Source organism: Ruditapes philippinarum, unplaced genomic scaffold (genome assembly GCF_026571515.1).
Source record: "Ruditapes philippinarum isolate M1 unplaced genomic scaffold, ASM2657151v2 ctg341_1_1_1_1, whole genome shotgun sequence".
NCBI lineage: Eukaryota > Metazoa > Mollusca > Bivalvia > Venerida > Veneridae > Ruditapes > Ruditapes philippinarum.
This window is the reverse complement of record NW_026862255.1, coordinates 25,852-44,090: the sequence shown is the minus strand read 5'-3', so window position 1 is coordinate 44,090 and position 18,239 is coordinate 25,852. Positions and strand designations below refer to the sequence as shown.

The following is an 18,239-nucleotide window of genomic DNA, read 5'->3' as shown; positions in this document are numbered from 1 at the left end:
GTAACAAAAACTAATCACGGTGTTCCAGCAGATTAAGTGTTAAAGTGGATTTGTCTAAATTGTGAACATTTTCTATAAGTATTTCAAATATCAAGTGAAGAAAGTTGCCTTGAATGTGAACGACAATTTGCCATAAAAGTAGCAAAATGAAAATCAAGTGAAATTTTGGCTCAATACTTTGTAGTAAATCAATATGACTTTACATGTAATGGTCAAAAAGCGAATGATAGTCAAACTATATAACCATTTCAGAAATGGTAACAAATCACCAAAAGTAAAAAAAGGAAATAATAACTAAAACAGCATTTTTGGGGGCTTAACGAACCTTAGAATGTTATTGCATTTACTATATGACAAAACCAACATAATGGGTTTGCGGCCAGCATGGATCCAGACCAGCCTGCGCATCCGCGCAGTCTAATCAGGATCCATGCTGTTCGCTATCAGTTTTTCTACTTGTTATAGGGTTTGTAAGCGAACAGCATGGATCCTGATCAGACTGCCCGGATGCGCAGGCTGGTCTGGATCCATGCTGGTCGCAGACCAATTATGTTGGTTTTGTCATGACGCGGCTCATATGTAGCGCAGTGAATAATTATATAGAGTTTATTTGTGTGTTTTGCATGTAAGATTGAAATATAATTTCACTGAGTGAACATCAGATGCAATATTTTCACGAGTGGCGTAGCCTTTTTTTTCACGAATGAAATATATTTCAATCATATATGTAAACCAAATAGATTTTCTTTTTATTTCATGCTTTTTAAGTGATTTTAAGTATTTTTCTACTGATTTTGCCGCTTAACGTCGCGCATTCTCCTTTTTGACGTTATCACATCATGACGTCACATCATCAATTTTTAAATATAGTTCTGTTAAATTTCTCTAATTTTGTTACATTTAACATGATGTTTGGAGACCTCGACTTTCTTTTCCTAAAGAAGCAAAATTACGTATGACGGCATTTATTTCTGCCTGTTATTCCATTTATTTATGATTTTTTTTTTCATCTGCATTCAGATATAGTCCGGCTACAGTGGAAATTATATTTTATAAATTTCAGTAGTGGTTTACATGTATCAGAATATAATCATCTGATATATTACAATAAAACACTGGAAAGCATGAAATAAACATTCTTTTTATAAAAAAGTGTTTAGTAGAAATATTGACAACAAGAGCTGTCACAAAGACAGCGAAGTTCGACTAATAAAATACTGGACGCAGTAAGGAGGACAAAACTATGAAAGAAAAATCAATTATGTATAATTATGCATTAAGTTATAGTAAAAAAATAACATTTGTCAACATAAATTCCAAGATCAAGGGGAATAATTCTTGAAATAGTCATGCTAGAGTTATGGACCTTGTCACACAACATTTGTGTAATGATAAGAAATATATATCTGAAGTTTGAAGTAGATACCTTAAAAAGTAAAGAGGTTATTGTATTTCTTAAAGAAAATCCTAAGTTCAAAGAGAGATAAATCTGTGAATATTGCTTCAAGAGTTATGAACATTGTCACATAAAATGTAATTGATGATAAGGAATAAGTATTTGAAGTTTGAGGTAGATACCTTTAAAAATAAAAAAGTTATAATAAAAAATAACATTTTTCTAGTAAAAAAAATCTAAGTTTATGGGGAGATATTTCTTGCAATATTGGCGCTAGAGTTATGAACCTTGTCACATAAGATGTGGATGATAATAACGTACATTGTAAATATATTTGAAGTATGAAGTTGATCCCCTTAGAAATAAATAAGAAACAGTAAATTTAAGATATTATTTTTTATGGAAAATTATAAGTTCAAAGGGAGATAAATCTGTAAATATTGGTGCTAGAGTTATGAACCTTGTCACATAAGATGGGGATGACGTAAATATATTTGAAGTATGAGGTTGATCCCTTAAGAAATAAAGAAAAAACAGTAAGAAATAGCATTTTTTGAGGAAAATTATAAGTTCAAGTGGAGATGAATCTAAAAATATTGGTGCTAGAGTTATAAACCTTGTCACATAAGATGGGGATGATGATAAGGTACATATATTTGAAGTATGAGGTTGATCCCTTAAGAAATAAAGAAGTAACAGTAAAAAATAGTATTTTTTAAGGAAAATTCTAAGTTCAAAGGGAGATAAATCTGAAAATATTGGTGCTAGAGTTATGAACATTGTCACATAAGATGTGGTTGATGATAAGGAACATATATTTGAAGTTTGAAGTTGATACCTTAAGAAATGACAAAGTTATAGTGAAAAATATTTTACTGCACCAAAACTTTAATCTAAAATCTGGACGCGGACGCGGACGCCGACGCCGGGGCGAGTAGGACAGCTCTCCATATACTTCGTATAGTCGAGCTAAAAACTAAATGTAAAAAGAAGAAGTTCAGTACATTAGTATACCTTTTCCCTTTCCGGTAAAATTGAAGGGCTTTTCGAAGCACAAGACCAATCGTGGGATTCTTCTCGGCGATAAACCGAGCCCACCTGTAAATTGAAATTGAAACTGTGTGTATATTAAAACATTCATACGCAGCAGATGACCTATAATTTGTATAAAAATAGATTTAATCACAATCATTGACATGTGCTCGTTAGTAGAGCAATATTTTGTAGTGAAAATTCTATTGTAATCCACTAATCTGATTATTCAAAATTAAAAGATCCGGGTCATGTAGGGATCAGGCTGTAGAGCTTCAACGAGTCAACTATACCCTTCCGGACCTACTATTTCGTATATTAGCCTCAGAGTAATCAAATATGGTCCAGAACCGGAACTGGAACTAAATTCCAAGGCAATAACAAGGTTGCTCAGTCTTAGAAAACAAATGTCATTGACTACCTTTCTTTCACTTCCAACTTGTGAGTATTAATTTTCCTGTTGACGAATTTCATTCATTTAAATTCCAATACTGTGCTAGTTAGTATGTATTTTTAAGATAGTTCCCGTTCATTGACATATTAAAGTGACAATAACGAGAACTGATAGGCGTGAATACGTGACGTAGAGCAACCCGCTACCGTCAATGGCCGTTGGGGCAACGGACCTTAAATGATCTCATACTTTTACACATTATCATAATGCTGGAAACAACTAATTTCCCAACCTTTGCTTTAAATGTCTTTACTTTTATCACCTTTTAATCGTAATCATTATAAACATTATCATCATAATAATGTTTCATTCACGTTATTAGAGGAACTCCACTGAGATTCAAAAGTCTAAAACATAAAACTTGAAAATCTTATATAGACCAGCTTGGTAACTTGAAAAAGAAAGATAAAAAAGAAAGATATGCAAAAGATAGTAAAGAATTATACACAGAAGTGATTTGAATATTGTATTTTTTATTTGCTTTCTTCTGTTTTAATTTTAGCCCGATTTGAGTAACGCTTTTCAATTTTGGTCATTTTTCACAATTAGAATTGTTAATCAGGAAAAACGCGGTGAGCGAATGATCTGAAATGTTGGACACAAGTTATTGCCCTTGACTTCCATCCAATGGATTTTTAATCTCGAGTCCCGCCGTGTAATCAAAAACCAAAGTGGAGTCCCTTTAACACCATAATCATTATTACCATCATGACCTTTGAGAAGACTGAGAAACTAACTTACTCTACAGCTGTGTATACATTACGGCGTTGTCTGCTCGTGCCCTTGATAGTCTGGTAGGCAACTGCTGTCCCGGCGTCTATCTGTCCACGTGATGCAGCATATATAAAGTAGTCCAATGCCAAGTCCTTGATGAAAAATAATAAAATCACATTTTAATATCGGTTCTCAAGAAAATACAAAAAGGTTGTGATTGACTGATTGAGTGAGTGATTTATTGATTCAGTGTTTGATTGAGTGATTGATTGAGTGATTCAGTAACTGACTGATATTTAAGATTGTAACTACATGACCTCAATGTCTTTTTGATCCTTTAATTTTTGTCACAAAAAATAACGTTATCCAGTCAAAGGCACTTCGTTTCAACTTAATTGCATTTATAATGTTGATTTGCCAAATTACTGATTTAACCCCTGTATAATAAAATACATTTTAACAAGAATGTGACATACCATTCAAATAAATACAAATGAGTTGAAACCAAATGCCAGTTAATCGAGAAGACTATTGTTCACAGACTATATATATAAAAAAGTTAACTTTTTCACTCACACGGCTTCAATTAAGTTCCAAAATTTGAATGTCAGAGCCTGCAAGATGTCTAAAGTTGGAAATCAAATTATATAGTGAAAGAAGGAAAATCATTACATTTTGGAAACAACAAGCCAAAATAAAGCAGTGAATGACTTCCAAACTCCCGGTAAAACATCCGGAATTCGTGTTATTTCTGTTTAAAACGGAGCGAGTAAAATAATTTATCATATTTCGCAAGAACTAAGTAAATTGGCAATGAAGAGACAAAGGAACATGACAGTTATGGTCTCAGCCTGGTACGGAATTAGACCGAACCCGTTGTAGTAGGTAGTTCTTTAAATTTTTGAAGTGGTCCAATTTAAGTTTTCTCTAGTCTGATCGGTCATAATTGAAGTGTATTTATTGCATGTGTGTAGTTTTTTTGTGTGTTATAGGATGACTTTAAAAGTTATTTTTTGTGTATTTTCCCGGAACTCATTTGTTGGCGGAAGGGTTAAAGATGTACCACGCACCAGTAGTCAGGAGTTTCCAAAGTGATGAATTTAAACAGTGTTAACACAGAATGGAGATTTCTCAAAAGAGTTGATGGCTAACATTATATTTCGGGCCTCTTTTGCCTTAGATAGTGTTGATGTAAGCCTCAAATAAGACTAATTTACTATAGAACAAAGAGTGCGAAAATTCACCAGGCCGACACCTTATCTTACCGCGTTCTTCTCTTTGTCCGGATAAGTACCGTATAAATGGAGTATACCCAGGTTATACGCTGCATCCGGGTTACCGAGTCTGTATGACCTTTCATAATATTCGGCTGCTTTCTTCATGTCCCGCTCAAAATTCATCGCGTGCCAACCTATAGCGTTAATTGCAGCTGGATTTTTCTGTAAAGGTAAATATTTGAACATCTTCCAAAAGTGTTGATCTTTATGGTTGTTGTTTTTATAGAACATACATGTATGTTTTGTACATGTTAATTAAAGTCAATAATTATGACAGTTTGGAAAATATTATTGCTTTCTATTAGCAGATTTTCCTCTTTTGTCAGTTTACTGAATTTCAATTCTGAACATGATAACAAAAAAGGGATGATAAAAAGTTTTATATGAATAGGCTTACTATTGTTATATCATTAAGATAATATATTGCATTTTAAGCTTCATACATTTTACTATGAACAATGTAAAAAGAAGAGGTAGATCTATCGTTTCAATAAAAGTTTGAGCCTAAGAAAAACTGGTTAACCTGAATAAGTTAGTTATTAATTTTCCATGCAAAGTCATAAAGAAATGTCAGCATAGCTTGCATAACAATGACATAATAATTTCTTGCAGGGTTATTAATCCAGAAAAAAATTGAGTAAACTCAATTTCTAACACTAACATCTACATGTACACAATCGGTAAGGCAATTTTTTTTCATAAATACTTGATTAATATGCAAAATTATATATAAATTATAAACATTTTATCAATTGGACACGTCAATAATCATAAATTATATTAGACATTTATTTAAGGGTATCTGAAACGTTCTGGTATTATTCTCGTTATTTTGGACAAAATGTAAAACTCAGATCTTGTGTAAAATAAACTCATTAAGTTTTTACCTAAAATAACAGTTCACTAGAAAATATAATGAGTGCAAGAAGTATTGTTAAACAGAACTTAAATATCTGAGCAATTTAACTATTAAGTTAAAGAACTATCCTGTACATTTTACTTTAGAACTATCCTTTACATTTAATTTCATAATGGCAATAACTGTCATTTACATTTTAGTTAAGAACCATCTTAGAATAACAAGAACAATCCTTTAAATTTTATTTGGCCAATTAGATTCCCAGATTTCATTTTGTAAGTTTAAAATGACCAATGAAAACTCTTCTTATATTCAGTTCTTCCATGTAAATTTTACAGGAAGTCAAACTTAAAACAGACCGGCCTTCGGCCTGAATAATAATATTAGTAAAAATTAAATACATTTGAAGGTCGAAGTCAAATATTCATTGAACAGATCTAAACGCTGGCAAGGGACTCCACTAAGGGTTTTTTTGGCATGACGGAACTGAAAATGTTTAGATGGAGGTCTGGACCAATTACAAATAATAGGAAATTTAAGATCATTCATTCCCTCACCTTATTTTAACAGAATAATCATTTTTAAAGTGCAAAATGACCAAAAAATGAAAATCCTTGCAACGATTTTCACTCAAATCAGACTAAGAATTGCGCAAAAAATCGATATCTAATTTGAGTATATTTCTTTATGCTTTGCATTTTTTCTATTTTAAGAGCTTCACTTGATCCATATAAGAATTTTAAATTTTAGTCAAGGAATGCACTCTCCTTACGAGCTTGGTGTCTTCTTGAGCTATGATATAAATATTATGAAATAAGGTGCTACCTATGGCGCGGAAAGCTCTTATGATTTATGATTTAAGCATAACATGTTTAGTGTACATGTTAACCAGATCTATCATGCAATTCGTTAATAAGTTAATGCAGGTATTTTGTACCGTAAATAGAAACAAATAAATTGGTGGTGTTCAACCTACCATCGAAAGAGGGACCACTGCGCATGCATCGGCGTTTGGAAACTCCCGTCTGCCATTTTTTGTTAATCTCTAATCACATCTGTTGTCTTTACATTATTTTTAATGTGCTGATTTATCAAGTAACGTTTTGCATTTATCATCGTTACTATAGTTCTTATGGATGAAATTAATGTTTATTTTCTGATTTTGTACATCATTCTTTCACCGGTAGTGTTATTTAGCATGCGCCTGCTAGCCATAGTCTGAATTATGTAGACGCTCATTAAAAGCGCTATCTATATTTAGCTCCAGTTGACACAGCTCTTTAGGTATAGGATATATATATTTTTTTTTGGAATTTTCATTTACTTTTAATTTGATTTCATTTGAATTGATACGCCAAATACATGTTATGTAAGAGTGCTACAGCCTTCGCAGGGCCTTCGGCCCCGCTCGGACTTTCCGCGTATTACGGAAGTAATATACATTTTGAGACATCATTTACCTGTTTTGCTGCTTTCTGTAACTCGTTAAGTCCTGCTTCAACATCTTTCTTTACACCTTGGCCCTGAAGAATATTAATAATCATAATATGAAATTAGGTGTTACCTATGGCGCGGTAAGCTCTTATGATTTATGATTAAAGCATTACATGTTTAGTGTACATGTTAACCAGATTTTGTACCGTTAACAGAAACGAATAAATTGGTGGTGTTGAACCTATCATCGGAAGAGGGACCACTGCGCATGCGTCGGCGTTTGAAAAATCCCGTCCAACATTTTCTGTTAATCTCTAACCACATATGTTGTTTTTACGTTATTTTTAATTTGCTAATTTATCAAAAAGGATTTAAAAGTAACTTTTTACATTTAATATCGTTACTATAGTTCTTATGAATGAAATGAATGTTTATTTTCTGATTTTGTACATCATTCTTTCACGGGAAGTGTTATTAAGCATGCGTCTGCTAGCAATTCTGAATTATGTAGACGCTCATTAAAAGCGCTGTGATATCTATATTTAGTTCAAAAGGATTTCAAAATGGCGGCGCCCAGTTAACTAAGGATTTTTTTCACAGCTCATTAGGTATAGGATATATATTTTTTTGAAATTTGCATTTACTTTTAATTTGATTTCATTTGAATTGATACGCGTCATACATGTTATCTAAGAGCGCTACAGCCCTCGCGGGGCCTTCGGCCCCGCTCGGACTTTCTGCGTATTAATTTGATAATTCAAATCAGTAACAATATCATTTCATTAGGTTTTTATGGTGCAGCTTTTAGAAAAAATAATTTATATGTATCAGTTAACTCTTTGTAATTTAACACTCAACCTGTTCTTGCGAATCTGACTAGTGCAGACCAAATTCATGGTCTTCACAGTTCGCTAATCAGTTTGTACATTATTTTTTATTGTTTTTTTTTTTTCAATAAAAAGATGAAAATTGAAAATTATTATTATAAGATTTTTAGAGTGGTAATGGTTAAAGTATATTTTGAGCTATTTGTGACTAGTTAACCTTTTTATCAGTACATTTACTTTGGTATAAACAATATTCTAAACATAAAAATAGCAGTTGATAATTTTGTTAGTAAACATTTTGCTCAGTTTTCTTATATCTTGTAACAAATAACGAAAGAAGTTTTGTTTTTGCTAAATCATATGATTTTACAGTTAGCACTTACCACTATTTTGTATACCTTCAATTTTTGCATACCTTTGCCAAAGCTACAATAGCATAACGAGCACGAGAAAATACTTGCATTTTTAGGTGTTCACTATCGTTTGCTCTTTAATTGGCAATTCGTGTAATTATATTGCTCTAGTATTTTGTATGAAAGTCAAAATATCGTTATCTTCATTTTTGTTATGACCGCAAGCACTGTTTAATATCTGACATGTTCTTGTACTGTTCAACATTTGGCATGTTCTAAATTCATTATGAAAACATTATCACATGTAAGGCCTTTCAAAAGACTAAAAAAATATTTCTGAAGCATGATGCGTCTTTGAAGTGTCATAATGCAAAGTTAATCGTTGTCAAGTTGAACTGAATATGCTAAAAAAAGATTGACTATGAAAATTGTCATTGACCAATTACTGATAAAATATAACAACTTTCTAAAGGATAAGAATATTGTTCATTTTTATCAATTGAATGTTAACGGTACATACACAATTTATCTGTGAGTCATGTGGGTTCTTGATTGTTCACATGAACTTAAAACAGTTACGGCAAAATGTAAAGTAGTTCTTGGTTTAAACATATGAGCCGTGTCACGACAAAACCAACATTATGGGTTTGCGACCAGCATGGATCCAGACCAGCCTGCGCATCCGCGCAGTCTGATCAGGATCCATGCTGTTCGTTATCAGTTTCTCTGCTTGTTAAAGGGGTTTGTAAGCGAACAGCATGGATCCTGATCAGACTGCGCGGATGCGCAGGCTGGTCTGGATTCATGGTGGTTGCAAACTTGTTATGTTGGTTTTGTCATGGCGCGGCTCAATTATTTATTCAACAAAACATTTAACAATGAACAATATTTACAAGTTATTTTTGACTTTGACCTGTACACCCACGATTTACACTTATGTCGTCATAATGTTGCCAGATGGATTTTTTATCTGTCAGCAAAACAGAAGAAAATCACAACAGTTATTTTTAAAAAGTACGAGTACAAGAATTATTTTTAACGCAGACGACACTTGTACCTACCCTCATCAGTACAATACCATAGTCATACTGGGATTGAGCGTCACCAGTTTCGGCGCTCATTTTGAAATATTCGACAGCAGACGCTAGGTTTCTCTTTAGTCCTTGTTGACCCCAAAACAATGCTCGTCCAATACGATTCTTCAAAAAAAAAATGAATTTACAATTTATTATTCATGATCCGCATAAAACTGATGTGTTTTTATAGATGGAATTCTGTCTAAAGAAAAAGATGTTGTAATTTGGTGTTCATCAACATCAACACGATGAACTTCCGTCCATGTGCAATTTGCAAACAGTCTAATAGATTGGCAAAGGACTAAGTTCCCATTAGTTAGATATAATTGCGACACCAATAGAACAAATTCTGTTACATAAAATTTGACGCCAATACCAAAAAAAATAGTTCTGTTTATACTGTAAGGAAAATATTTTTAAAAGCTAACTTTTGGGCAAATAAATAGTTGAGAAACAAAACAAAATAGGGCAGATACAAAGACCCGGATCATAACATTCCTAGCTCAATGAGGATTTAAAATGGATTTAAAACTTTATGTAAGAAAAACTCGAAAATACATGTGTTGTTGTTGTTTCAATTTTTCAGTGGGGGGTATAAGTAACTGTGAAATTTACTAGTCACCTGAGCAGAGAGAACGCCCTGTTTTGCTTGAAGAGTCAACCAATGAAAAATGTCTCCATCTTCGTCAGTCTGTTCATGTATTGCCGCTTCATCTGTCAGTCTTATTGACTCTGTGAATACCTGATATACAAAAAGATACATATACATACTCACAAAGTTTGTTTTATTTAATCCAAACATGCTTCTATTTACTTGATTGAACAAGCACTTGTCTTTGCTAGGAAACAATAGGGTTTAAACAACACAGACCCTAGGTTGAGGGACAGACATTTCAACAACTAGACCACTTCTCAAGCGTCCGGTACGGGCGTTTCAGTTTCAATATGCAGTTGCAAACCACAGGCCTCAAAGGTTGTTTGATATGAGGGACTGGAAATATTTATTTTGAGATTAATATTACATTTGATGTAGGTCTAGACCAATAACATTTGCGCAAAATTACATAAAATTTCTACACTCCTTTTTCCAGAATGATTATTCAGATGGTAAAAAATAATCCGAATGAAAAGCGTTGCTCGCTTTTTCATTCAAATCGGGTTAAAATAGCCCAAAAATATGATTTTTAATTTTGTCTGAATATATTTCTTAAATATCTTTTGCATATCTTTCTGTTTTAAATGTCAAAGTTGATCTATGTAATAGAATTCAAATTTTATGCTTTTAGGTCTTTGGACTTCAGTGGAGTTCCTTTAAGGAATAAGTAACGGGATCACATTTTTGTTTAGATAATAGTTTCTTATTTTTTAAGAAAGTGATGTGATGATAACCAACATGGTTCTCTCAGTACTTATTAACCTTTTCAACATGCTCGGGAAAGAAAGAAACATAAAGGCCGTAAAACGGAAAAAGCAAACTGTTTGATATTTGCTTGAAAGTGAAAATGACCATAGGACTACACTTGGAATTTAAAACTGGAAAACAGGATGAGTCTTTTTCTAGAAATACCTCGTAGAGATGACTCATCTTTTCAAAATCAGCGATCGTTGGATTTTGTACTTTAGCTTCCAGGTCATTGCTGCGAACAAAATTGGGCAAAAATGTTTCATGGCAAACTGTAAAACAGTTTAGTACAGTACTCGATGTCTACACTTTTGCAAAGAAGTGCTAGATACTTTTGATCATGAAAAAGCGAAAGACCGTAGGAGGGGTTTTATGATCAATCACAATGAACACAATGAAAGTGACCTGCACTGTCCGGAGATCGTCCAACGCTTTACCAATCAGTGAACTAACTGGGCGGTGCATTTATATGTATGATAAATGTAAAGGAGTCTATAAAAATCTTATTGTTGATGCATAACAACCAGTAAAGTATTTAGGTATCTACTTGTACGATTGATCATGTATATTGTCGTTTTCGAGCCTCTTTTTTAGGATTTCATATTTAATCTATCTTATTGTGTTCATCAAACTGAATTATTTCGCCCTATCGATACTGACATTAATTAAATAACCCAGTAAATTTGACAGATCAATTAACAAGGGAGAGCAACAATCATTTTATTTACTCTTCCGCACTTTATAGTCCCGCAAACCACTGATAAAGCGCCCAGGTGGGCACCGAACAAGAATGGGCGAAATTCGCAATGTTCTGACCATAATTGCAACTATACTCATTATTCAAATTGACGCCTAAACTATTCAAATTATCCTCTCTGGAATGAGAACTGAACCCGTGTCCACCCTGCAACGAAAGTTACGAAACCATTATTCCATCAGAGTGATTGATAATTTGAACGCTGTGAACAAGCTAAATCAAACCAGGTCAGCAACATTTTAGATTTGCCTATTTTTGAACGACCTCTAAAGTTTCGACTTTTCGCTATTTTCATATAGGACTGAAACCAGAGTAGCGGCAGCGTTTTAAGACACGTTAAGAAAACTGAAGCCTTCTAAAGACACCATATGTCATTATATAAAGACATTCATTAAAGTTACCAAGGTATTGGAGAAACTGTAAAGCGTTATGCTAATGAAAACCAGGAAAAAACATCCAGACTTTGTCACCATCCCCTTAGAAAGGAAAGATAAAACTACTGTTGGAAGTAAACAAGTTTGTTAACGGGAATTAAAGTAATAATAATGATGATAATTGATAAACATGTCTCTTTGTCAAGCTGCAACTTTGCGTTCATTAACACAATGATGTAGCTGGAATCGTGAAAAGTTAAATATTGAATGTTCTCAAAATTGCTACTACAATGTATTCCGGACGTGTATATATGTTTAAAAATGATTATTTCATTTCTTAAGTAGAATAAATCAAATACAAAAAATAAGGTCTGCTTATACTTTTACATTAACTGAAACGAAATCTTATTGCTTGTTTATGTTGTCCCAAAAAGAATGCAATTGCGTTCCTGTCAAAAAGAACAAAAATGAAACGGTATTCAAGAAGCGAAAAGGGTCCATAAAACGAATGAACAAACCAGGTTATTGTAAACGTTAATGATTCAGTGATTCAAAAGATGAATTCACAAGATTTAAAGTTGGTCACCAATGCAAAAGTCTAAATGTTGGCTCCATTTAATAAACAAGTTAAAAGTAACCCCGCCCCCCTCAGGTGTAAAGGGGGTAACAGGGGATTGAGTAGTGTTTTTACCAACAACAAGAGAGAGGAGCCGGGATTTGATATCCATAATATTATGTTTGCCGTATTGCTTTCAAATGTTCCTTATGGCTGTGTTCATATGTTTTTACTTCATAGTCTTTGACGTTCTGCATATATTCTGCAAGTTAAGTGCAATCTGCCAACAGACATTAGCAGCAAAGTATCTTTTAAAACTACTTCAGCAAAGCTCTAAAAGAAGAAACACAACAACTACACATTCCTTTTTGTAAAACCTGTTCTATGTTTCAAACACACCAGTAACTTTTGTTTGTTTTCTCAAGGAAAATTAACAGCCGTATATGGTTTCACCAACCTCTTTTTCGTCACCTCTCACGCCTTTTATAGCACGTCTTTTTAAGGGGTGTTGTGTAATTTCCTGTTGATTATTTATTCACCAGCAGCATAATATATATTGTTATACATTTCTTTACTACACTGAAATCTTGTAGCAACCGAAAAGCAATAGTAACAGCTCGCTCTGAATGTGTGGTGGTAAATTTATAATTCATAGGGTAGGACTTATATAAAGATTCTCCGTTCCAATAGTGACCGTTGGTACTCTAATGTGTTTCGACGTAAAGAATTAATTGTACCCAGGGCCCCGGCTGAAAGCACTACTAGAAAGCCGTGGGTTGGGATGCGGCTCAATTCGCATATCTTTTATCTATTGTCGTTTTAATTATCGTTTCTTTATTTGATAAATTAGCTTACATCACAAGCAAACCGCCGATTGAAACGATGATGTTCCAAACGTTTATGAGATGTAAAAAACTTGACTATTGCTAGACTATTACAACATCTTTAATTGGACTTTGTATTGAAATGTGGATCACCATTTAGCTCAAGAAACAGATCTAGACTTGTCAGAGTTGAAACTATTTATCGTAAACATATTAAAGCAGCATGCCTTCAGATTCTACTAACTTTCATGAAATTTTGAAAATGTTTTTAAAAGTATAATATTGTTAAGTGGACAAAGTTACCACATTGTAAACGACACTTTCAATCCACGAATATTATTAAAAAGAGGTCAGATTATGCAAAAATGGTCCTTACTGCGTTAGTAACGCAGTAGAAATAGGCGGATAAGCAAAACAGCCAGATTCGGTGGTATTTGTTTTTGGTTTCAGACAGATCACAGAGAGTCACGTGGTATAGGCACTATGGCTTGAACATTAACTAGCAAAATTTCGCCAAGTTGTAAAAGAATTTATAAAACATTCTCATTTTATTAACTTTGCTATTACTTTTTGCGAATTATACAAGTTGTTTTGGGGGCTTTTTTAATTTTTAAGTAGCACGCCTGTTGACTTCTTTCTTTCCTTTTTTGCGATAAAAGGAGTAAATTCTGTAATATTGTGAATTTGTACATGAAACATTGTACATTCAAAGTTTTACTCGGATAGTGAATATTTTCGCGTTTCACAAATTATAGATTTATTTTTCTTATTTGGAGGCGTGTCGCTTCAAAGTAAGAGAATAAGGTGTAAAAAACCTACATCTGTGTCTTTATGTTTTTCTTTGTCTGCATTGGTTGTATCGGCAACAAACTTGAAATAGCCTGAAATGTTTATTTTACTTAAATTACAACAGTATATGCATGTTTAAAATGAAGCAAAAACAGTTATGCTGACATGTCAAAATAATTTTCAAATAGACACTTTTCTGATATAGGGAGCTTTGTCATTAAATAAAACAAACTCATGACATTTGCCGTATTTAAATGTGGTGCGCTTTTAATATTAGAACCAGCGTGTGAGTATAGCCATGCTGGTTTGTTCAAAGCGCGACCCATGCCAATAGCCACGTTTAAATTTGTCGAAAGCTTTTGTAATGGAGTAAAACGTTGATAGTTTTGATGTTTATTTCGTTTTTTAACTTAATATGCTGAAACATAAAGTTACAAATAGCCAGCACATCTGTACTCTGTACTTAAATGTTTGTTCGTTTGTCGGACATGAAGTGTATCGAGCTTACGACGGAGGACAAGATCCCTTCACCATTAACCTGTTGGAACCGGAAGTGATAGCCCTTTGCCTCCAGTATAGAGCCATACAAGCCTGCAAATCTGTGTAGTCTGACCAGGCTCTACACTGTTGGGTGCTCAATATTTGCTATCCAATAATAAAAAGCTTTTCAAATTTGAATGGACTGTTTCGAGTGTAAAACAATTGCACAAATTCAGCAGGATAAGGGTTCAGGTCTTGTTTGTATATGTTTTTTTTTTCTTGCACGAGGAACTTACGGTAGCTCTGCTCCCAGTCTTCCGTGACACCATCAATACCGTACCTATGTTTGTGTCCAAGTGACAGGGCAGCCAATCTATGGTTGTCTAATGCAGCTAACATAAGATATGCTTGACTCTGTAAGATATAATGGGTGTCTATATTTTAAGTTTTAACGTTTTCTTGCCATTTTTGTGTTTGCATATTTAAACCGAGTCGTAAGGCGAGAGACCGAGAATTATTTTGCAAATAATCGTTTTTATACAGCCTTATAACCAGTCATGAATCTTTGAAACGAATATTTAATACAGCAAACTTTTTATATGAGAAAAAGAAAGTACTTAATGAATTGACAGCAGCCGTTAATATACATTGTAGTTTATATAAACGCGACGATTATCCAATGAAATGCGACGTTACAAACAGTATTATCAAAACATTGCAAATACACACGTACGTTACGCCATGTTTTCATTGGATAATCGTAACGTATAACATTTATAATACTGCATGTTTGTAACGTCGCTTTTCATTGGATAATGGTGACGTTTATATTATTAGTTATAAAGATTCTTGACAGGTGAATATGTCTAATTTGAATAAAAGAATTAATAAACTATGTATGAGAAGCTGCGTTCCCTATTATGGCACAAGTAATGTTGTACAGTGTACAGTTGTACAGTGTACATTTTATTATTATTTTCAGGAAATGCAAAAACGAATGTTGGACATGAAAAAGAGATGCATGCACAACATTGATATGCATTTTGTTTTTATTAATTATGTTTAAGTTTGTTAAATAACGCTAGTTCTAAGGAAAGGGTCAAATTCAACTTATCAATTTTGTAGCTATAACGTTTTGACTACGTGCAGATAGGTTTTAATCATTTCATTAACAGTTTTAAAATGCATGCGTTTTTTTCATTTAATTCATTCGTTGTGGCCACCTCTGGCTCAAAGTATTGCGTCAACGTGTCGACGCAAAGAATTGACGAAACGTTGAACAAGGTTATTTGGAAGATTGTTCCATTCCGCTATCAATGCATTTGTCAGATGGGGGATATTTTGTGGGGCGTGATGTCGTCGGACATTTCTGCCAAGCACATCCCAGATATGCTCTATCGGATTCATATCTGGAGACATTGCTGGCCATTGCATGGTATTGACGTTGGCTGTAGCTAAGCGAGCGCGAGTTATCCTCGCCTTACACGGCGGTCGGCATGACTGAGATTGTAACGATACTCGTCTGAAAACAGGACAGCATTCCAGTCACGTCGCCGCCAGTGACGGTGCGCACATACACACCTAATAGGGCCTGAAGATGGCGTAAAGTGAGAATACCGCCTGTATATGGGCGTCACGCTCTAACTGGGCGTTGTTGCGCGCGCAACCTATTGCGAATGGTTTTTGCAGTTACGTTAAACGCGGACGCGGTCAAGGTCGCCGGTCAGAACCTGTCACGTAAGTGAGTTAAAATAATTGCACGGTCGTCCCATTGGGTAGTTGCCCTTGGCCTACCTGGCCTTGGACCTTTGCCCCACCCGGCAGCATTCCTATTGCTAGATTTCTCTCTGCTTCTGATAAACGTGGTATTGTGAAAGCTCTCAAATTTAGAAGTGAATAACAATAAATTGTTATTGAACACATGTATAGTGCCTTACATCATTGTCAATCTGACATCGTTCAGCATGCACTGGGTTCACGTGCAAAAAGTAAACTTTTACGCTTAGCTGCATTCTACTGACAATACGCGGTCAAAACAAAAACATGTATAGTGTATCTATAGTATTGTTCAACAACATTGACCTGGCACTCTTGCATTTGACCCTGAAATCGGTATATTCCGTAACCGTTACGTTCTACTTTTAAATCGATATGAATGTAAATATCCAATTGTTACAATGGTGAAAAATTGAAAATCACTCAAGCGCAATTGACGTAAACCCTATTTCAGCGATTTTTTTTTCTTTTAATTTTTAAATTCCCATTTTCTAGAGACTATTGCAAACCGTTTTGTTCTGTGCAGTATCTGTGTAGTATCTAAAATACATGTAACTGCCTTTATAGCGTGTGTGAGCTAAAGCATAATTATAAGATTGCATAATGTCACAAGGAGTTGCGTTGAAAGATTCTGTAATGAAATAACAAAAAAATATAATTGTGTATAAAAACACCCTTTAAAGGGTATTCTAAAACCAGTTGTAGTAAAACGATTTCAAGTTATTTTTTTGAAAGTAAATTTTTAAAAAAAAATCATAAGGTAATGTTGGTAAGGATTCGAACCAGAGACCTTCAGAACGGTAGTCCGACATCTATACCAATACACCACACCTCACTGACGAGTGAAGTTAGAAAATGTATCGATATATTCGATAGATACTGTTAAATGACCTTTACGAAAGTTAATGAAGTGCCAGGTCAATATTGTTAGACAATACATGGATACTCACTTCACATGTTTTGATTTAAATCACAAATTAGAAAATATTTAAAAGAAGTCAGATTTCTATTTTTTTTTTGAGTACATATATTTCGTTTCCAGACTATTTAATATCAATCAAAAATTAGACGCGTGTACCATATCAGAAAAATATTTTTATGTTAATTTACTAATTTTACAATGGCCAATCAGATTCCGAGATTTCAGATTGTTATTTTAAAATGACGAATGAAAAGGTAGGTTACAGTTGCGCTCAAAATAGAGTCGGTTAGATTGACTTCCCCTGATGGCGTTGCAAATGGCATAAAAGTTCAAATGGGAGGCTACTGTTGCCCTAAAAATCGAGTCGGTAAGAGTTACCTCTCCTGATAACATTGTAAATGGCGGAAGGGTTCAAAAGGGAGGTGACTCTTTCGCACAAAAATAGTAAGTAAGAGTGACCTCCCCTGAAAACATTGCAAATGGCGTAAGGGTTCAAAAGGAGGTAACTGTTGAGCTAAAAGAATTGATTAGAGTGACTTCCCCTGATAACATTGCAAATGGCGTAAGGTTTAAAGGGAGGTAACTGTTGCGCTCCAAAAAGAATCGATTAGAGTGACTTCCTCTGATAACATTGCAAATGGCGAAAGGTTTCAAAGGGAAGTAACTGTTGCGCTGAAAAAATAGTCGGTAAGAGTGACCTCCCCTGATATCATTGCAAATGGCGTTAATGTTCAAAGGGAGGTTACTGTTGCGCTAATAATATAGTCGATTACAGTGACCTCCCCTGATAACATTACAAATGGCGAAAGGGGTCCAAAGGGAGGTAACTGTTGCGCTAAAATAAAGTTCATGAGAGTGACCTCCCCCGAAAGCATTGCAAATGGGGTAAGGATTCAAAGGGAGGTAACTGTTACACTTAAAAAAGAGTCGATTAGAG

At 34.1% G+C, this 18,239-nt stretch overlaps 1 protein-coding gene across 1 annotated transcript in view; it reads right to left on the bottom strand.

Annotated features, from left to right (window-relative positions):
- LOC132718438 (protein sel-1 homolog 3-like) overlaps positions 1 to 18,239 on the bottom strand; it is a 53,636-nt gene that overhangs the window by 19,084 nt on the left and 16,313 nt on the right. The window contains exons 11-18 of the mRNA XM_060702138.1: positions 14,901 to 15,018; positions 14,155 to 14,216; positions 10,045 to 10,164; positions 9,408 to 9,545; positions 7,193 to 7,255; positions 4,862 to 5,035; positions 3,624 to 3,748; positions 2,411 to 2,494 (exon numbers count right to left, since the gene is read on the bottom strand). Coding sequence (XP_060558121.1) covers positions 2,411 to 2,494; positions 3,624 to 3,748; positions 4,862 to 5,035; positions 7,193 to 7,255; positions 9,408 to 9,545; positions 10,045 to 10,164; positions 14,155 to 14,216; positions 14,901 to 15,018 — 884 coding nt within the window. The remainder of the gene's footprint in view (positions 1 to 2,410; positions 2,495 to 3,623; positions 3,749 to 4,861; positions 5,036 to 7,192; positions 7,256 to 9,407; positions 9,546 to 10,044; positions 10,165 to 14,154; positions 14,217 to 14,900; positions 15,019 to 18,239) is intronic.